The 22,099-nt window shown below is 47.9% G+C and overlaps 1 protein-coding gene and 1 long non-coding RNA gene across 2 annotated transcripts; one reads left to right on the top strand and one right to left on the bottom strand.

The window, feature by feature from the left end:
• Positions 1-1,010: 1,010 nt before the first annotated feature.
• LOC130290265 (uncharacterized) lies at positions 1,011-2,280 on the top strand. The gene is made up of 5 exons (XR_008847542.1): positions 1,011-1,050; positions 1,300-1,473; positions 1,719-1,791; positions 1,884-1,942; positions 2,034-2,280. It is a non-coding gene; the product is annotated as an uncharacterized LOC130290265 (long non-coding RNA).
• A 16,275-nt stretch (positions 2,281-18,555) lies between these two features.
• Positions 18,556-21,520, bottom strand: SLC10A3 (solute carrier family 10 member 3). Its single transcript, XM_056537660.1, has one exon. It carries the CDS (start codon positions 20,996-20,998, stop codon positions 19,634-19,636), a length of 1,365 nt encoding a protein of 454 aa, XP_056393635.1. The 5' UTR covers positions 20,999-21,520; the 3' UTR covers positions 18,556-19,633.
• Positions 21,521-22,099: the final 579 nt, after the last annotated feature.

Raw genomic sequence — 22,099 nt, 5'->3', positions numbered from 1 at the left:
ATAATGTGTCTTTATTCAGCTCAGTATATTACGGTATACAGTAAGTCCCCCCCCAGTGGTGTCCAGCATGTTACCATTATAGTCTATGGAGAGTATATAATATATATCACATGATGGTCGGGGGTATATAATGTGTCTTTATTCAGCTCAGTATATTACGGTATACAGTAAGTCCCCCCAGTGGTGGCCAGCATGTTACCATTATAGTCTATGGACAGTATATATATATATATATCACATGATGGTCGGGGGTATATAATGTGTCTTTATTCAGCTCAGTATATTACGGTATACAGTAAGTCCCCCCCAGTGGTGTCCAGCATGTTACCATTATAGTCTATGTACAGTATATAATATATATCACATGATGGTCGGGGTATATAATGTGTCTTTATTCAGCTCAGTATATTACGGTATACAGTAAGTCCCCCCCAGTGGTGTCCAGCATGTTACCATTATAGTCTATGGACAGTATATAATATATATCACATGATGGTCGGGGGTATATAATGTGTCTTTATTCAGCTCAGTATATTACGGTATACAGTAAGTCCCCCCAGTGGTGTCCACCATGTTACCATTATAGTCTATGGACAGTATAAAATATATATATCACATGATGGTCGGGGGTATATAATGTGTCTTTATTCAGCTCAGTATATTACGGTATACAGTAAGTCCCCCAGTGGTGTCCAGCATGTTACCATTATAGTCTATGGACAGTATATAATATATATCACATGATGGTCGGGGGGTATATAATGTGTCTTTATTCAGCTCAGTATATTACGGTATACAGTAAGTCCCCCCAGTGGTGTCCACCATGTTACCATTATAGTCTATGGACAGTATAAAATATATATATCACATGATGGTCGGGGGTATATAATGTGTCTTTATTCAGCTCAGTATATTACGGTATACAGTAAGTCCCCCAGTGGTGTCCAGCATGTTACCATTATAGTCTATGGACAGTATATATATATCACATGATGGTCGGGGGTATATAATGTGTCTTTATTCAGCTCAGTATATTACGGTATACAGTAAGTCCCCCCAGTGGTGTCCACCATGTTACCATTATAGTCTATGGACAGTATAAAATATATATATCACATGATGGTCGGGGGTATATAATGTGTCTTTATTCAGCTCAGTATATTACGGTATACAGTAAGTCCCCCAGTGGTGTCCAGCATGTTACCATTATAGTCTATGGACAGTATATATATATCACATGATGGTCGGGGGTATATAATGTGTCTTTATTCAGCTCAGTATATTACGGTATACAGTAAGTCCCCCCCAGTGGTGTCCAGCATGTTACCATTATAGTCTATGGACAGTATAAAATATAGGTCACATGACCAGGGTACACAAGGCGGTGATGTCACAGATGGCGGCGGTTGCACTAAGGTTCCATCCGCTGTCTGAGTCTTTGAGGGTTTGTGAAGGAGCGAGACAAGATGTCTGGTAAGTGTTGTCCTTATTATTTTATCTCTGGGGGTTTTATTTGATGTAAAATATCTGGATTTTGACCTTATCATCCGAAGGGGCGTGGTTTAGCGATAAGGGGGCGGGGCAGGGATAAAACATAGTGTAAATGTGTGTCAGTTCCAGGCTGGTGTAGATTCCTGAGGCTGCCGCCCTGGATTTATCAAGAATATGAAATGCTGCTCCTTTATTTTTAACCATTGTTTCTCTGTTATCTGTAATAGATTTCTATTTGGCGTGTGTGGGAGCGTTCAGCGCTATATTGTGGGTGGGCTTTGCCCTGTATAAAATTTTCGGGTAAGTCCCTGCATTACTGCACTAGAGCTATGTGGTCGTGGTCACACAAGCCTTATTGGAATAGCTTCTCACTCTTTGTTTTTCTATTTTAGAAGGAAGAGCGGCCATGCTTGGCTTGGGGACCTGGAGGCTGCCTCCGGCGATGAGCCATGTAATGACAACTTAGAATGGAGCCGGCAGATTGGGGTTTTGGTCACCATGTAATATAGAGCAGCGGATTCATGTTCTTCTTGTTTTTTTAGTGGCCTATTACGAGGAGTACGACTTCTCATCTACTGTCCTGGTCATGGAGGAAGAGTGAGAGGAGGACACCAGAAAAAGGAGTAATCCAGGAGAGCCTAGAAAGACCATAGGCCTATATGAGATAATGGAAATATATCTATATCTATACATCTATATATGTGTCTGCGCTTTTTGTCCAACATTTTTACCTCACATTCTTTAGTAGAAATCCTGGAATAAGATGATGTAATGGGAAGAACACGTCCTCACACAGTTCTGTAGGTGGAAAATAAAAAATGTATAGTGGTCCGAATCACCATGAATTAAATTAAGATTTGTAAATTACTTCTATAAAAAAATCTTAATCCTTCCAGTACCCATCAGCTGCTGTTATGATCCACAGGAAGTTCTTTTCTTTTTAAATTTCCTTTCTGCCTGACCACAGTGCTCTCTGCTGACACATCTGTCCATTTTAGGAACTGTCCAGAGCAGGATAGGTTTTCTATGGGGATTTGCTCCTACTCTGGACAGTTCCTAAAATGGACAGAGGTGTCAGCAGAGAGCACTGTAGTCAGGCAGAAAGGAAATTCAAAAAGAAAAGGACTTCCTGTGGATCATAACAGCAGCTGATAAGTACTGGAAGGATTAAGATTTTTTTAATAGAAGCAATTTACAAATCTGCTTAACTTTCTGGCAGTAGTTGATTTAAAAAATGCTTTCCAGTGGATTACCCCTTTAAGTCAGCGGCTTAATGGCGTTTAACACCTTAAAATCATCAGTAACTTTTTAAAAATCAGTTACGCCTCCCATCCCCTTCGTAATGTCACACCAAGCCCCCTCAATGTAAGTCTATGGTAGGGGATGTGGCGACCGCCATGCCCCCTCCCATAGACTTGCATTGAGGGGGCGTGGTGTGACGTCACGACCCCGCCGCTCCGCTCCAAGCATTCAGAACAAAATGTTCCAAATGCTGGGGCAGCAGAGTTTATGGTTCCTACTGTTTTATTGCTCTTGTTGACACACTAGCTTACCCCAGGGTGATGGTTCTCTCCAACTCTGCTTGCAGAGCGTTGTGGATGAAACAGTGGGATGGAGATATCCCAGCTAAGAACAATGTATCCCTACCATTTGATCGTTCCTCACTATTTGGACCACAATTGAGGGAAATCCTGAAGAATTTGAGTGAGGAAAGTGAGGCCTCCTTTCCACATAAGAAGAAAACCGACTCGGGTGATTAGAGGAAAATGTTGTAGGTCTCCTAGACACCAGACTGCTTTCTGAAGCAAGATGTCAGTTCAAATCCATAACAAACTCTGTCCCTGAAAAAGGGCAGAATCTTCGACGCCATGTATCACCCTCCTCTGGCGGGAGCGAGACTACAGAGTTTCTTGAGCACTTGGTCAAAAACATCAACAGACGCTTGGGTGACATCTACTATCCAGTGGGGATACGTCCTGGAATTTAGGTCTTTTCCTCAAGACAGATTTTTCATTCATCACAATCCAAATCAGATAGCTCAACATCTTCTCCTTCAGTTTATCCAGAAAGGAGCCGTGGAGAAGGGACCACATCACCAACAAGGCCTAGGAGTGTATTCTCCTATATTTCGGGTTCCCAAGGTCAGTGGAGGCCGGCGTCTTGTCAAATTATATATATTCAAGATGGAGTCCATTCAAACCGCAACTATGTTGATTCAACAAAATGATTACCTTGCATCAATAGATCTGTAAGACGCTTATCTTCATGTTCCTATATTTCCTCCACATCGGAAATTTCTTCGTCTGGCAGTTCTCCACCTAGGTGTAATTTCCCATCTACAGTTCACTTGCCTCCCTAATTCGCTAAAGCCAAGAGTCTTCACAAAAATCATGGTGGTCCTGATGGCAGCTCCTTGTCAACAAGGCATATTTTTTACTCCATACCTAGACAGCTGGCTGATTCGAGTTTCATCCAAGGACACGCTCCCGCAACATCTGAAAAAGGAGATTTTTTAACACTCACCGTAAAATCTCTTTCTCGAAGGATCCTTTGGGGGACACAGACCGTGGGTGTATCTTGCTGTCTCTAGGAGGTGTGACACTATGGTAACAAAAAAAGTCAGCTCCTCCCAGCAGGATATACCAGCCTTCAGGCTCTGAGCTAGTCAGTTTAATTTCTAGAGCAATAGGAGGAGACCAATAGGTCAAGGAAAAACCCAAAGCTGTCCGAGAACCAGAAGAAAAAACATAACTGAACACACCCTCGGACAGAGAACCAAAGAAAAAAAAAAAAAAAAAAAAGGGCGGAAGCTGTGTCCCCCAATGGATCCTTCGAGAAAGAGATTTTACGGTAAGTGTTAAAAAATCTCCTTTTCTCTATCGGCTCCATTGGGGGAAACAGACCGTGGGACGTACCAAAGCCGTCCCTTGGGTGTGCAGACAATCAGGCAGACGGCCGATCCACTGCCGCCTGCAACACTTTACGCCCCAGACTAGCATCAGCCGATGCAAAAGTATGAACCCGGTAGAACCTCGAGAAAGTGTGCAAAGACGACCAGGTAGACGCCTTGCAAATCTGCGAGGCCGAGGCTCTATTCTGGAGAGCCCAGGATGCCCCAACAGAACGTGTGGAATGAGCCACAACCCTGAAAGGAGGAATCTTCCCCTTACAGCGATAGGCTTCCGAAATGGCGGACCGAATCCACCTAGAAATGGTGGCCTTGGAAGCAGGTTGTTCCTTGCGATGACCTTCTGTAAGGATGAAAAAGGAATCACTGACGAAACAAAGAAGTGATGGAGAGATAAGACCGGACAGCCCAAACTACATCCAGCTTGTGTAGTAAGCGCTCCTTCGGATGAGAAGGAGCCGGGCAAAAGGACGGGAGGACAATGTCCTCATTGAGATGAAAGGCCGAGACCACCTTAGGTTAAAAGGAAGGGTCTGGCCGGAAAATGACCTTGTCCTGGTGGATCACCAGAAACGCAGAACGGCAGGAAAGAGCTGCCAATTCAGACACCCTCCGGATGGAGGTGATAGCCACCAGAAACGCCACTTTCCAAGAAAGGAGGGGGGAGAGACACCTCTCTAAGGGGCTCAAAGGGTGCACCTTGGAGGGCACTCAGAACCAAATTCAAGTCCCAAGGAGGAGAGGGTGACCGATAAGGAGGAACAGCGTGCGCCACTCCTTGCAGGAAAGTCCGGACATGAGGATTAGAAGCCAGGGGCCGCTGGAAAAGAACAGCAAGGGCTGAAACCTGACCTTTAAGGGAACTGAGAGACAACCCCAGTTCCAACCCGACTGCAAAAAGGAGAGAAGACTGGGAACAGAGGAGGTCACCGGGGAGAAGTCCTGAGCTTCACACCAACAAAAATAAGACTGCCAAGTACGGTGGTAAATTCTTGCGGAGGAGGGCTTACGTGCCTTGAGCATGGTGCGAATGACTTGGGAAGAGAACCCGCAGGCCCTCAAACCGCCATGCCTCAACCGCGACGCCGTCAAATGCAGCGACTGTAAATTGGGGTGGCAAAGAGGACCCTGAGAGAGTAGATCCGGGCAGAGCGGAAGGCGCAGAGGAGCGTCGTCCAGGAGCCTGACTACGTCGGCGTACCACGACCTTCGGGGCCAATCTGGAGCTACCAGAATGGCGGGGACGTCCTCTGCCTTGACCTTCCTCAGCATCCTGGGAAGGAGTGGAAGAGGAGGGAACAGATAAGGTAGGGCGAACCCCGCCCAAGGAATCACCAGGGCATCCACGGCCAAAGCCTGAGGGTCCCGGGACTTGGACACAAACGGAAGGATTTTCCGATTGTGCCGGGACGCGAAGAGGTCCACGTCCGGAACGCCCCAGAGCTGCGTGAAGACCTCCGGATGAAGAGACCACTCGCCGGGGTCGGGTGAGGACCGACTGAGGAAGTCCACTTCCCAGTTGAGCACTCCCGGAATGTGGATCGCCAAAATGGCCGGAACCTTGCTCTCCGCCCAGGAGAGAATTTTGGTTACCTCGGCCATGGCTGCCGAGCTGCGAGTGCCGCCCTGACGATTTATGTACGCCACGGCCGTGGCGTTGTCCGACTGAACGCGGACAGGATGGGACTGAAGACGAGGCTCCCAATGAAGAAGAATCGCCCGTAATTCCAATATGTTTATCGGAAGAAGGGTCTCCTGGGAAGACCAAAGTCCCTGAACCGTCCAATCCCTGAACACGCCGCCCCAGCCCGACAGGCTGGCACCCATTGTAACAACCTGCCAATAAAGGGGAAGAAACGACAGCCCGTGGAGAAGAAGGGGGGAGCGGAGCCGCCAGAGAAGAGACTGACGGACCCGAGAGGGAGAACAATCTGACAATCGAGGGACAGGGGAGATCTGTTCCATTGAGAGAGAATCGCCAGTTGGAGGAGGCGGTAATGAAACTAGGCAAAGAGCACGGCCTCCATAATTGCCACCATCCGACCCAGGACTACCATACAAGTGCGGATGGAGACTGATACCTGAGTCCGCAGGGAGCGGACCCCCTCCCAGAGCGCCAGACGTTTGTCCGGCGGAAGACAAATTCGGGCAGAGGCAGTGTCGAATCGAAGGCCCAGAAAGGTTAGAGACTGGGTAAGCTGGAGGACTGACTTGTCCCGGTTGACCAGCCACCCGAAGCGAGTCAGAGTATGGAGAGTGAGATCCAGATTCTCCAGAGTCTGGTCTCTGGTTGGAGCCTTGATGAGAAGGTTGTCCAGATAGGGTATTACCGAGATCTCCTTCGACCGTAACAGGCCCATCACTGGCTTAAGGATCTTTGTAAAGACCTGAGGAGCCGTGGCTAGACCGAAGGGGAGGGCTACAAATTGAAAGTGACCCTCCGGAACCGCAAAACGGAGGTACCGATGATGGCCCGGAAATATTGGCACATGGAGGTAGGCATCTTTGATGTCCACCGATGAAAGGAACTCCCCATGTTCCAGGGACGCCACCACCGAGCGGAGAGATTCCATTCGGAAGTGGCGGATGAGAAGATGACAGTTGAGACGCTTGAGGTCTAGGATTGGTCGTACAGAACCGTCCTTCTTGGGGACCACAAAGAGATTTGAATAGAAACCCCGAAAACATTCCCCTGGAGGGACGGGGACGATCACCCCCTGGAGAAGCAGAGACTGGAGAGCCGCACGGAATTGCTTTGCCAGGGGAGGAGACCGGGGGGCCCGGGATCGAAAAAAGCGATCCCTCGGAAGGGAGGCGAATTCGATTCGGTAACCATTGGACACCACGTCCCTGACCCAAGAGTCCTGAATGTGTGAGGTCCAGATGTCTCGGAAAACAAGAGACTACCTCCCACCCGCAAAGAAACCGCGGGTGGAGGCCTCACTTCATGCAGAAGTGGTTTGCGGTTGCCTAATTTAGGCGCAAAACAGCCAGAGCGGTTGGAGTCCGACTTCCAAGACGGGCGTGCCCAGAACGAGGGAGCCTTCTTGTCCAGCGAGGGCGCCTGTCCGGACCCCTTACTGGGGCCAGAGGACCGAAAGGAAAAGGACTTCCTTTGGGAGCCTTATTTTGAGGTAACAAGGAACACTTACCTCCCGTTGCCTCAGAGATAATCTCATCAAGACGTTTGCCAAAAAGACGGCCGCCCGTAAAGGGAAGCTCAGTGAGAGACCTTTTGGAAGCGGCATCCGCATTCCAAGCCTTAAGCCACATAGAGCGGCGGAGGGCTGCTAGGCGACACACAGCAAAAGCAGAACGGGCTGACTGCATGGAAGATGCGCATAGAAAGTCCCCAGCCTTGGCGCATCGGAGAGCCAGAGCAGATAGGTCCTCTGGGGAGGATCCCGCTAAGATCCTGATGGAGCTGTTGGCACCACTCCGACAGGGCCTTGAAGACCCATGTCGAGGCGAAGATGGAAAGAAGAGAAGAGCCAGCTGCTTCAGAAGCTAACTTCGCTAAAGATTCTACTTTCTTGCCCGCGGGATCCTTGAAGGCAGCGGCATCTGCCAGAGGCAGTGTAGTCGCCTTAGAGATCCGGGAGATTGGTGGATCCACTGAGGGAGGGGAAACCACCTTAGCGACAAAGTCCTTGTCAAATGGATAACGCTCTTGAATTGTCTTGACTCCCGGGAATCTCTTGTCTGCATGTTTCCATGCGGATTCCAGAGTGTCGTCAAAGTCAGCGTGAGAGCTGAACCTTTGAGGTGCTGGCTTAGTACGATGAAAGGATTGACATCCGAAGATCCTGGGTTCTCCAAGTGAAAGGTGTCTCTTATGGCTGTCACCAATGAGTTCACCGTAGCAATTGAGTCCGAGCAGTCCTCTGGGTCAGATGCCGGTTCGGAAGCCTCGTCCACTAGTTCACCAGGGGAATGCGAGTGAGTAGAGGCAGTCCTGGAGGGGGGCGATCCAGACCGGGTACGCGGCTCTGGCGTGGCAGTGCGGCGATTCCGAGCACGTCCTCTGGAAGAGCGACATTTGTGCCCAGATGATGGGGGGGGGCGGGACCTGCGAGGGGAACGCTCACGTCTATCCGAAGACTCAATGGAAGAGTCAGACGAGGCACCCCTAGCACGCTTGTGAGAGCGTGAAGTACCAGGAGACGAAGAGCGGACCCTCTCAGAGGTCCTGTGCAGGGAAGACCCCTTCAAGGCGGACACCATTTCCCGGGAGGCCTCAGACACCGAACGGGAGACTTGGGTCAAGTCAGCCATATACTGGGTCAGGGAAGAAACTCAAGCCGGAGGAGCGGCTGAACCCACCGGGACCGAAGGGGCATCAGGGGGTCTGGGGGAGCAGTGGAGCAGGCAGAGCAAGCGGGCTCAGCGGAGCCAGGCATCTTGGTATTACAGTGCTTACAGGTATAGTAAGTCACTGAATTCCCAGGATTCTGATTAGAGGAAGGAACAGCCCTGGGTACCGACATAATGGGGTAAAAAGAAGACAGGCTCTTTCTCACCCAGATCTGTGTCCCCTTTCAGCTGCAGTGAGGAGAACTCGCTCTGTGCAGCCAGAGAGATCAAACAAGCCAGCCAATAGGGAGGGAGGGGCGTGCCTGGAGCAAGGCATACAGTAACCGACTCCTATCCAAGAAAATCGTGCCCACAGCGCTGATAGGACGCTGCTTCGCGCCTCAGAGCTACCAGCCCGGTGGGCGGAGCCACAGACCGGCCGAAAAAGAACTGTCATGGCGCCCGCTCCTTGTCCCGAGCTCACCTGCCTAGCTGTATATGCGCTCGGGGGAACAGAGCGGGCAGCCAGAACGCCGGCAGAAGCTGCCGGCAAAAGTGAAAGTAAGCTGGCGCTGAAGCGCCCGGCTCGTAACAGCGCCGCGGCTTGCAGCCGCAAATAAGGCGCTGCGAACATAAGAAGGAAGCCGGCGCTGAAAGTGCCCGAGCCGCAGCAGCGCCGCAGCTGACAGACGCATATAAGGCGCTGAGTAGTGCACCAACACACCACACACACACATAATAAAGAGTTCCATACCACATGCCCCCCAAAAGTGCCTCATAAAAATATGCCCCCTCAGGTGTCGCTGCTCCCCCAGCATAAGTGCAGCCCCTATAAAATCAAGCCCCATACACTGAAGGTGGGCCAAAACAGGGGGTCTCCAGAGGTTGCGAGTCCATACCTATGGGAAAAAAGGGGAAAGTACTTACCTCAGTCAGAAGAACTTACCTAATGGAGTCTTCAGTGAAGTCTTCAGTCAGCTTTTTGTCCCTGCATCACGCCGGGCTGCTATGCGCAAGCGAGGCGAGCAGAGAAGAGAAGAAGGGGGACCCGGACCCATGAGGTACCACCCAGATGCTGACCGTTGGCGAGAGGGGGTTAACAGCGCATATACGCAATGTCTGTGCCCTCTCACTCGCAATGGGGAAACGGTGAACCGCAGTTCCTGAGCCCCCACCAGAAAACGTAAAAGAAAGGGAATAAAAAACTAATACGTCCCTATACTAGGAAAATAAAAAACAGAAGACCTGGACTGGAGAATCCAGCCCATGTCCACCTCCTTCAGACACTAAGCTTAAACTGACTAGCTCAGAGCCTGAAGACGGGTATATCCTGCTGGGAGGAGCTGACTTTTTTTGTTACCATAGTGTCACACCTCCTAGAGACAGCAGCATACACCCACGGTCTGTGTCCCCCAATGGAGCCGATAGAGAAATAACCCTAGAGACCCTGGAGTCACATGGATTGATGAAGACAAAGAAGACTCAACTTCAGCCTTGATTTTTATATTGCCCACAACTGATACTTGCCCCAGGTGAGTTTAAAGGAGTACCCCCACCCTAGACATCTTATCCCCCATCCAAAGGATATGGGATAAGATGTCTGATCGCGGGGGTCCCGCTGCTGGGGACCCCCGCATTATTGCATGCGGCACTCACCGGTTTTAGTGGGACCGGCTCACTGTTTATTGCATTGTTTCCCAACCAGGGTGCCTCCAGCTGCTGCAATACTACAACTTCCAGCATGCCTGGACAAAAAACATACTGCTCGATATATAGATATGAGATAGATACAGTCATGGCTGTAAATGTTGGCACCCCTGAAGTTTTAAAAAAAAAAAAATGAGGTATTTCTTACAGAAAAGGATTGCAGTAACACACGTTCTATACACATGTTTATTCCCTTTGTGTTTATTGGAACTAAACCAAAAAAGGAACGAAAAAAAGCCAATTGGACATAATGTCACCAAACTCCAAAAATGGACTGGACAAAATTATTGGCACCCTTTCAAATGTGATGCTCCTTTAAAGGGGTACTCCCACCGTAGACATCTTATCCCCTATCCAAAGGATAGGGGATAAGATGTCTGATCGCGGGGGTCCCACCGCTGGGGACCCCCGCATTATTGCATGCGGCACCCACCTGGGTGGGACCCCTGCGATCAGACATCTTATTCCCTATCCTTTGGATAGGGGATAAGATGTCTAGGGTGGGAATACCCCTTTAAAGGAGCATCACATTTGAAAGGGTGCCAATAATTTTGTCCAGTCCATTTTTGGAGTTTGGTGACATTATGTCCAATTGGCTTTTTTTTCCTCCCTTTTTTGGTTTAGTTCCAATACACACAAAGGGAATAAACATGTATAGCAAAACATGTGTTACTGTAATCCTTTTCTGTAAGAAATACTTCATTTTTTTGAAAAACTTCAGGGGTGCCAACATTTACAGCCATGACTGTATCTATCTCATATCTATATATCGAGCAGTATGTTTTTTTGTCCAGGCATGCTGGAAGTTGTAGTATTGCAGCAGCTGGAGGCACCCTGGTTTGGAAACAATGCAATAAACACTGAGCCGGTGTCAAAATGTCATCCAAATATAGGAAAAAGTCAGGATTAAAGAAAAATAAGTAGATAATTGATACAGATGAAGCAAATCCTTACATATAAAAGTAAGAAAGATCTGCTGGGAGCTGTAATCACTGTATGTCAGTGTTTCCCAACCAGGGTGCCTCCAGCTGTTGCAAAACTACAACTCCCAGCATGCCCGGACAGCCGTTGGCTGTCCGGGCATGCGGGGAGTTGTAGTTTTGCAACAGCTGGAGGCACCCTGGTTGGGAAACAATGGTCTATGTAGAGGACAGGAGCTTCTTCAGGGTCCTATACAGTACACAGTGTCCCAAATGGAGCCACCCTTACTTGGTGTCCAAAAGGAGCAGCTAACCCTGGCACAGGTAAGGAGTAGTACAGAACTTGTAGTTCCTCCCTGTACTGTAGGGGGCACTACCAGACACCAGTCAGTGCATGTACTTCAGTAATACAGGTAAAGAGTACAGAACATGTAATACCTCCCTGTACTGTAGGGGGCGCTACCAGACACCAGTCAGTGCATGTACTTCAGTAATACAGGTAAAGAGTAGAGAACATGTAATACCTCCCTGTACTGTAGGGGGCACTACCAGACAACAGTCAGTGCATACACTTCAGTAATACAGGTAAAGAGTAGTACAGAACATGTAATACCTCCCTGTACTGTAGGGGGCACTACCAGACACCAGTCAGTGCATACACTTCAGTAATACAGGTAAAGAGTACAGAACATGTAATACCACCCTGTACTGTAGGGGGCACTACCAGACACCAGTCAGTACATGTACTTTAGTAATACAGGTAAAGAGTACAGAACATGTAATACCTCCCTGTACTGTAGGGGGCACTACCAGACACCAGTCAGTGCATACACTTCAGTAATACAGGTAAAGAGTAGTACAGAACATGTAATACCTCCCTGTACTGTAGGGGGCACTACCAGACACCAGTCAGTGCATACACTTCAGTGATACAGGTAAAGAGTAGTACAGAACATGTAATACCTCCCTGTACTGTAGGGGGCGCTACCAGACACCAGTCAGTGCATATGCTTCAGTAATAGAGGTGATTTATCAGTGAATGCCCATTCTGATTGGTCAGTTCCTCCAGTTGTGACACGTCTCACAGATCTGGACTGTCTGTACCATTGTATGTTGAGTCTGGTTTCAAGTTACAATGGTCCAGAAAAGACCATTGTATGTTGAAACTATTGTATGTTGAGGCCATTGTAAGTTGAGGGATCACTGTATATGGCAGCAGGTCGCTGCGGGTAAACATGTTTACATGGGCCGATAATAACAGAGGTAACAGGATTACGGATGACAGGAGTCAGAGCTGGATCTATTATTGTCCCTATAGCCTGAAGGCTGCTGAACCACAGAGCTATTTTGTTGCCATGGCGACCCTGTACAAATCCCATTCTCTCCTATGTAGCCTCAAAGGTGAATGACACGGCGGCCTCGCCAGGATATCAGAACGTCTTATCCCTCCCCCTCCTATAACCTCCGACCTGTGGGGAAAAGGTTGTAGGTGGCTGTAAAAGTCTCTTCAAGACCTTTACCTCAGATCCTGCCTGTAATATCACCATTAACCCTTAAATGGGTACTCCGCTCCCCAGCGTCCGGAAGTTTATTGTTAAGAACGCTGTGTGCGGGCTTCAGTGTTCAGGGCCGTCCCTCGTGACGTCAAGCCCGCTCCCTCAATGAAAGTCTATGGGAAGGGGGCGAGACGGCCGTTGCGCCCCCTTCCCATACTTTCGTTGAGAGTGCGGGTGTGACGTCACGAGGGGCGGCCCTGAACACTGAAGCCCGCACACAGCATTCAGGGCAATAATGATCAGACACTTATTCCCTATCCTGTGTATAGGGGATAAGTGTCTATAGATGAAGATCTCTAAGGAAGCAGCGATTTTTAATTTTTTTTTACATTTTTTACTTTTTCCTGCTCGCCTTCAGATAGTTCTTTTTACCTGTATGAGGGCATCTTTTATACTTTGTAATGATATCACTTATTTTATCACAGAATCTGCCCCAATGAAAAAAAAAAATATATATATAGCCATCTGCTCAGCTCCTCCTGCTCTATAACATGACACCTGCAGATTGTACTGTATTGTATATATCATCTGCTCAGCTCCTCCTGCTCTATAACCTGATACCTGCAGATTGTACTGTATTGTGTATATCATCTACTCAGCTCCTCCTGCTCTATAACATGATACCTGCAGATTGTACTGTATTGTATATATCATCTACTCAGCTCCTCCTGCTCTATAACATGATCCCTGCAGATTGTACTGTATTGTATATATCATCTGCTCAGCTCCTCCTGCTCTATAACATGACACCTGCAGATTGTACTGTATTGTATATATCATCTGCTCAGCTCCTCCTGCTCTATAACATGATACCTGCAGATTGTACTGTATTGTATATATCATCTGCTCAGTTCCTCCTGCTCTATAACATGATACCTGCAGATTGTACTGTATTGTATATATCATCTACTCAGCTCCTCCTGCTCTATAACATGATCCCTGCAGATTGTACTGTATTGTATATATCATCTGCTCAGCTCCTCCTGCTCTATAACATGACACCTGCAGATTGTACTGTATTGTATATATCATCTGCTCAGCTCCTCCTGCTCTATAACCTGATACCTGCAGAGTGTACTGTATTGTGTATATCATCTACTCAGCTCCTCCTGCTCTATAACATGATCCCTGCAGATTGTACTGTATTGTATATATCATCTGCTCAGCTCCTCCTGCTCTATAACATGACACCTGCAGATTGTACTGTCTTGTATATATCATCTGCTCAGCTCCTCCTGCTCTATAACCTGATACCTGCAGATTGTACTGTATTGTGTATATCATCTACTCAGCTCCTCCTGCTCTATAACATGATACCTACAGATTGTACTGTATTGTATGCATCATCTGCTCAGCTCCTCCTGCTCTATAACATGATACCTGCAGATTGTACTGTATTGTGTATATCATCTACTCAGCTCCTCCTGCTCTATAACCCGATACCTGCAGATTATACTGTATTGTTTATATCTGCTCAGCTCCTCCTACTCTATAACCTGATACCTGCAGATTATACTGTATTGTATATATCATCTGCTCAGCTCCTCTTGCTCTATAACATGATACCTGCAGATTGTACTGTACATATCATCTACTCAGCTCCTCCTGCTCTATAACATGATACCTGCAGCTTATACTGTATTGTATATATCTGCTCAGCTCCTCCTGCTCTATAACCTGATACCTGCAGATTATACTGTATTGTATATATCATCTGCTCAGCTCCTCCTGCTCTATAATATGATTCCTCCAGATTAAACTGAATTTTCAACAGGACAGGTTCCCTTTAAGTTTCAATAGGACAAAATACTTTGTGCACACAGGCTGAGAGACTAGGAGTAACATTAGCGAGACCGATGGATATCCATTTACTGTGCTGGCAAGCGGGAGGGAGAAATACGATCAATAATAATAGTCTATGACCTTGATAACATTAAGAGCCGGATAATGTGGACATAATGCGGCCATAGAGTGGATGACAATGCGGCACATAAGATCCATTAAATAATGGCAATTTCCGTATAGTGTAAGTGTATAGCAATTTGAGCAATCTGTACCGACAAGCAGCTGGTGCTAATAAAAGGCGGCCATTGTCTGACTCAGAAAACATAGATGTGTCACTGCTTAAACACAATGGTCTAGTAGCACTTCCCTAATGTAATTCCATTATTGGCCTATTCCAGTTTCCCAACCAGAGTGCTCCAGCTGTTGCAAAACTACAACACCCAGCATGCCTGGACTGCTGAAGGCTTGAGAGTCTCCCCCTGCTGCCCGGTAAGTAGTCCCCTGGGCGGGAAGCTATACTCACCTAGTCCTTCTCTGGCTATAATCATGCCCCCTCTGCGTGATTGACAGTTCGGATCACCACTATGCTCCCTAAGCAGATGGAGAAGAGCAATCTTTTTAATCTTATATCCTCACCATCCCTGTGGGCAGGAACTGCCCACAGGGATGGTGAGGATATAAGATTAAAAAGTCTCCCCCGCCGGTCATGTAAGTAGTCCCCTGGGCAGGGAGTTATACTCACCTAGTCTTTCTCCTCCGGCTGTAACCACACCCCCTCTGTGATTGACAGCCCCCAGGGATGGTGAGGATAAAGATTTTACCATATATAATGAATTTCCATGCGTTGTGTATGGTAAAATCCCAGTAGGTTCCCTTTAACCCCATTATGTTTTTATAGATCAGACATATGCACCCACGGCCATACCAAGTAGGTTTAATTTTTAAAAAAAAATTTTTTTATGGAAAAGTAGGGGATTTTTTATTTTTCTTTATTGGTAGAGGGGCTTATTCACTTTTATTGAAACTTGTTTTTACTTTAAGTTTTTTTAAAAAAATTAACTTTTTTTTTATAGTCCCCACAGGGGACTAAATATTGCAATCTTAGTATTGCATATACTAATAAGTGCTATGCATTGATCATTGTTATTAGGGATCTACTTCTCTGGTCTGCTAGAGGGCAGACCAGGAAAAAACGACCCTACGATGGCCGCAGGAGTCGGGTAAGGAGACCTCCGACCACCATCAAGGCTGATCTGAATCCCGCAGCCGTGCCGCAGGCGATCAGATCAGCCACTGAAAGTGCTGCATAGCCGCAGATGCCATGATCAATATTAATCACGGCATCTGAGGGGTTAATGGCGCATATCAGTGCGATCGCTGATGTCCGGCATAACCCTTGGCTGCTGACAGAATGCTTGCTGGTCTATGATGCGAGCGCAGCTCCTGCACTGGCGTCCTGGTGCGCTTAGTCCAAGGCACCTAGGGCATAACTGTATGCCCTCCGTCCTCTAGGAGTTAAAGGGGTATTCCGCCCCTAGACATCTTATCCCCTATCAAAAGGACCCCAGCAATCTCCCTGGTGCTCCTGGCATTCTTTAGAGCGTCTGGTACAGCGCCGTAGGCTTGTGACGTCACGGCCACGCAATGCAAGTCTATGTGAGGGGGTGTGATGGCCATGACGCTCCCTACCATAGACTTGCACTGAGCGGGCATGGCCATGACGTCACAAGCCTCCTCCCCGCATCGCCAGTCATTTGGCACGGATCGTGGAGGTCCCCTTTGGATAGGGGATAAGATGTCTAGGGGCGGAGTACCCCTTTAAGGCTGGGTTCACATCTGCATTTGCTCCTATGCCTGATTCCCATTTAGGAGATCAGAAAGACTGAAATGAACAATTATGCCCCCATTGATTTTATAGGTTTTATTTACGTGCGGACACACACAGTTACAGGGAGCAGTGAGCTCGCTCCGTGACTGCTGGCAGCGCATTTTTGGCGGCTGTGTGTGACACTAACCATAGGGTCTGTTTACACACACACAGTATCCTGTGCAGATTTGATGCGCAGGATTTGAAGCTACAGATTTTACGCTGCAGATTCCAACGTAAACTGACTTAACACAGCTTCAAACCTGCAGCTTCAAATCCTGCACATCAAATATGAGCAATATATAGTGTACGTGTGAATAGACCCTTAAAAGGGGCTATCTAGAAAAAAATACAGAGCTAATTTCTTCCAAAATTTCCTAATCGGATAATATGATGAATGGTTTTCTAAACTGAATTAGGGTGCAATTACATCAAGTTTTGAGGATACCCGCCGGATCAGTTCATACTTTATTTCTCCAGTGCCGCACCCCATTCATTTGAATGAGCCGAGAGGAGTCAGCTAGTGACAGCAGTCGGCTCATTTATGGACCGTATCCACTTTTGTTGCCGAACCAAAACCGTGGGTTTTCAGTCCGACAGCAAAACTCGGCACGGTCAAAAAATGAGCCGACTGCCGTCACTAGCCGACTCCTCACGGCTCATTCAAATGAATGGGGTGCGGCGCGAGTCCGGCTGGGGTATCCTCAAAACGTGGTGTGAATGAGCCCTAACTTTAATAAAGGGGTTATCCAAGATAAAAAATAAAAATAAAAAAACAGGTTTGTTCAAAATACAGCACCACCCCTGTCCCCAGGTTGTGTGGTATCACAACCTGCCTCCACTTCAATGGAACTGAGCTGCAATACCACACACAACCTGAGGACAGATGGGTTTTTTGTTTTTTGTAGAATAACAGCTGTTTCCTTAAAGGGGTACTCCGGTGAAAAACTTTTTTTTAAATCAACTGGTGCCAGAAAGTTAAACAGATTTGTAAATTACTTCCATTAAAAAAATCTTAATCCTTCTAGTACTTATTAGCTGCTGAACACTACATAGGAAATTCTTTTCTTTTTGGAACACAGTGCTCTCTGCCGACATCTCTGTCCATTTTAGGAACTGTCCAGAGAAGCATAGGTTTGCTATGGGGGATTTTCTTCTACTCTAAGCAGTTCTTAAAATGGACAGATGTCAGCAGAGAGCACTATGGTCATGATGTCAGCAGAGAGCTCTGTGTTCCAAAAAGAAAAACATTTCCTCTGTAGTATACAGCAGCTAATAAGTACTAGAAGGATTAAGATTTTTTAATAGAAGTAATTTACAAATCTGTTTAACTTTCTGGCACCAGTTGATTAAAAAAAAAAAAAGTTTGCCACCGGAGTACCCCTTTAAAGAGCAGATTTCTTTCAAAAACAGCGTCATGTCTGTCCCCAGGTTGAATGTGATATTGCAGCTCAGTTCCATTGCAATGAATTAAGCCAAGCTGCAATACCACACACAACCTGGGGACAGACATGACGCTGTTAAATTCTCTGTTTTTCTATTCCTGGATAAACTGTTTAATCCTGGATTATCCCTTTATAATCCCTAAACGTTATTCAGTTTAGAAAACAAATGTCATATATCCTATTAGGAAATTTTGAATTAGCTGAGGGGGGGGGGGGGGTCCCCAGTTCATCTCTGGGCCAGCATGGACAGAAGCTATAAAGAGAACCCGTCCTCTCTTGCATTACACAGGCATCCCATTCATTTGAATAGGCACTGTGTAATACTTCATTTCTCCTGTGATGGCGCTGCAGGGAAACAGCCCATGCGGACACTCCAGACACTGCGGGATGGCGGCATAACATGCCGGCGCTAGGACCGCACTGGAATGCGCCATGTCATAGATGGCTGCGCAATCTGTATGGTTCATAACAAATCACAGCTGATCACTGGGATTGCCAAAAAAACAAACAGGGGCAACCGCTCCCCACTACGCCGCTATTCAGACCAACGATCTAGACATTGGCCACACATCACATAACGCCATAGGCTTTCAATCTCTTTAATTTTACAAGGAAAAAGAAAATAAAATCGTACCCTGCATACATTACAAAACATTGTATATATAAAAAAAATAAAATAATAACCATCTCCTAACCCCCCCATGAAGCGCATTGAACAACACGGCTTTGGCTTTTTTTTTTTGCGCGGAGAATGGCGGAATGGCAACATAAGGGTTAACTAACGCAAATTTATAGAGCCATAGGCACCAGGAATTTAAAGCTGTCTGCCGCAGGTGGTGGAATGTCTTTAAGTTGTCTTGCAAGTTCAATGGAATGTCTAAGGCAGCGTTTCCTAACCAGGGTGTCTCCAGCTGTTGCAAAACAACAACCCCCAGCATGCCCGGACAGCCGAAGGCTGGGAGTTGTTGTTTCCCAAAAGCTGGGGGCAACCTGGTTGGGAAACACTGTTCTAAGGCAGTGTTTTCCCCAAACAGTGTGACTCCAGCTGTTGCAAAAGTACAACTCCCAGCATGCTGGGAGTTGTAGTTTTTGACAGCTGGAGACACACTGTTTGGAAACACTGGTCTAAAATGACTTACACCCTCCCTTGCTTCTTTATTGGAAATTTTACTAAAACTCAAGGGTGCGGAGATATGTTACCAAACCTATGGAAGGAATATAGGAATATTAATGTTCCCCAATCTGGGACTCTCTAGCTGTTGTAAAACTACAACTCCCAGAATGCCCTGACAGTCATATAACAGCTAGAGAGCCGAGATATGGTGATTGCCGATCTGTGCCTCTTCAGCTGTTGAAGAACTACACCTCCCATCATTCCCTGGCAGTCAGCAATGATAAGAGTTGTAGTTTTGCAGCAGCTAGACCACTGCTTCCCAAACAGGGTGCCTCCAACTGTTGAAAACTACAACTCCCAGCATGCCCGGACAGCCTTTGGCTGTCCGGGCATGCTGGCAGTTGCAGTTTTGCAACAGCTGGAGGCACCCTAGGCTGGACGTCACAACCTGGGGGAATTACAGATTATAAATAACAAAAAAAACAAAAACAAAGCTTGCAGCATGTAAACTTGTTATCGGAAACCCGCCGACAGGCAACATGGCACCTCAGGTATTGTCTTTAAATTTTCTGTAGGCAAAATGTAATAGAACTATTAGCAACATCTCCGAGGTCCCGCTTAGGGCCACCAAAAATGGCGCCTGAGATGAGAGGTCGGCCTCAACGCGGTGAAAGGAGAGCTGGAGTACGGCCAGGGCTAGGAGACTGTTCTGCACCCCCACCTCAATGCTGACCGTCCGTCGCTGGGCCATGGGTATGCGCAACAAGTAAGCCAGCAAGTAGCCGGTCATGAGGCCCACCAGTGGCACGCTGACCCCGGCCACCACCAGTATGGAGGGCACTTGGCTCAGCAGGGACGAGCCCATCTGATAGGCCATGAAGAGACCTCCCACCATTAACACAACGCTGAAAGGCTTGATCACCAGCAGGAGGAGCTTGGACACTTGAGGGAAGCGCCACTTGATCACCATGCCCGTGGAAATTGGCACGGCTATGAAAAGCAAGGTGGCGAAGATCTTGAGAAAAGGAATGTGCAACGTATGGTGGACGCCCAGGAAACGTCCATACAGTGAGGAGGAGAGCGGCATCAGGCCCACGGCCGCCACGGTGGACACCAAGGTCATGGATATGGCCAAAGTCACGTCTCCGCCCAGCAAGAGGCTGTACAGGTATCCACCGCCGCCGCCAGGAGAGGAGCAGGTGACCACCAGTCCTAACGCCAAGGGCTGAGACAGTCCCAACACCAAGGACAGGAGGTAGGCATAGAGCGGCATCAGAACAAACTGCCCCACGATGCCCAGCAGGACCGGGTAGGGGCGCTTGGTTAGGCTTTTCAGGATCTCGAGGTCCACTTTACATCCGAAGGCACATTTGTTGATGAAGAGGAGGGGCAGGAGCGCGAACAGCACCGGGCTCTCAGAGAAGTGACTGGCCGCGAAGCCCCCCATGTCCTGAGTGTCGGCATCTGGAACCACGTTGATGGAGAAGTCGTCTCGTTCTTCCAGCACAGACTCCAGAAGCTTCAGTTTCAGCTGTAGGGGGGCCGTGCCGGGCATCCCCGACCAGATGTGCGCCAGGAACTTATCCGGCAATCCCTCCGGGTCGCGGCTGACGTTCAGGACCTGGAGGATGGTGGTGTCCAGGGAACGTACGCTGAGCTCCGAGGTGTGGGCGGCGGTGCCCGTGCTGATCACAATGACTCCTTTAGTGTGTTCTGGGAAGTCAAACTGTAGGCAACACCCATCGCCAATCTGGAGATAACCGGGTGAGGATAAGCCGGGTGGGAAAGGCGAGCTGGGTGGGAAAGGCGAGCTGGGTGCTGCTCGGGGTGAAGTCGACCGATTATCCCATAAGGACTTTGTAGAGGTGACGGACAACACGTAACCAAACAACAGGAACAGGGAATACTGCATTGTGCATGGCACACAACGTCTTCCTCGCAGTTACTCTCCAGAAGTAAGGTCAAACGCCCAAGAGCGGGCACCATAAGTCTCAGCACCTCCTCCAGTATTTAGGATGAACCTCATAGAGTCACTTACAAGAGCAGCTGGCCCACCTGACTCTAGGATAGATGCCTCCTCACCAGGTATATAACGGGGTCCACATCCAAGATATAGACGTCTGCCAAGTCTCTCTACTTCCACCGCTGGCAGGGTCTCACTGAGCCGTTGCACACTCACTCTCGGCTTCTTCTCCTTTAAAAGCAGCACGTGACCTCTCGTTCCATCAACGTTAGCCCCGGTGCGACCTCCGCCGTAGCTTAAAGCGGCCCCCGGCAGGGCTCCATACACTTCCCCACAATCACAGCCCTGACAGGCAACTACGTCAGCTGGGGGAGAGCGAGGAAACTCCTTTCCTGGTTATCACGTGACCGTGGGGTGCCACGCCCACAACTGCTGCTGCTCCCTGATTCACTTCCGGATTCCAGGCGCGCTGTTGGGCGGGAGTTGTAGTTCTAGTGACGCATAGCGTGTCACGTGGGCCGGCTTCAAAATGCACATAGCTTTACCAATGACCTAAGTGTACAAAAATACAGTAAACGTCATATGAGTTGGGAATGTCTAAACTTAACCCATTACCCACTGTTTCTTAGGCCTGCTACACTCTATTTGCAGTGTTTTCCAACTCCATCTGTTTCAAAACTTCAACTCCCAGCATGCCCAGATAGCCTTTGGTTGTAGTTTTGCAACAGCTGGAGGCACACTGGTTGGGAAACACTGGGCATGGACATGCTGGGAGTTGTAGTTTTGAAACAGCTGGAGTGGTACAGGTTGGGGAGCAATGATCTCATAGGCATGATGAGAGTTGTAGTTCTGCCAAAGCTGGAAAGACAGGTTGGAAGATACTGATCAAATTGAAAGATAAACATGATGGAGAAATACTGGTTTACCCAAAACATGGGCATGCTGGGAGTTGTAGTTTTGCGACAGCTGGACAGGCAAAGGTTGGGGAACACTAATCTAGCTGAAATATGGATATGATGAGAGCTATAGTCCTGTAACAGCTAGAGAGCC

This window comes from Hyla sarda, chromosome 9 (genome assembly GCF_029499605.1).
Source record: "Hyla sarda isolate aHylSar1 chromosome 9, aHylSar1.hap1, whole genome shotgun sequence".
NCBI lineage: Eukaryota > Metazoa > Chordata > Amphibia > Anura > Hylidae > Hyla > Hyla sarda.
This window is presented reverse-complemented; position numbering and strand designations above follow the sequence as displayed.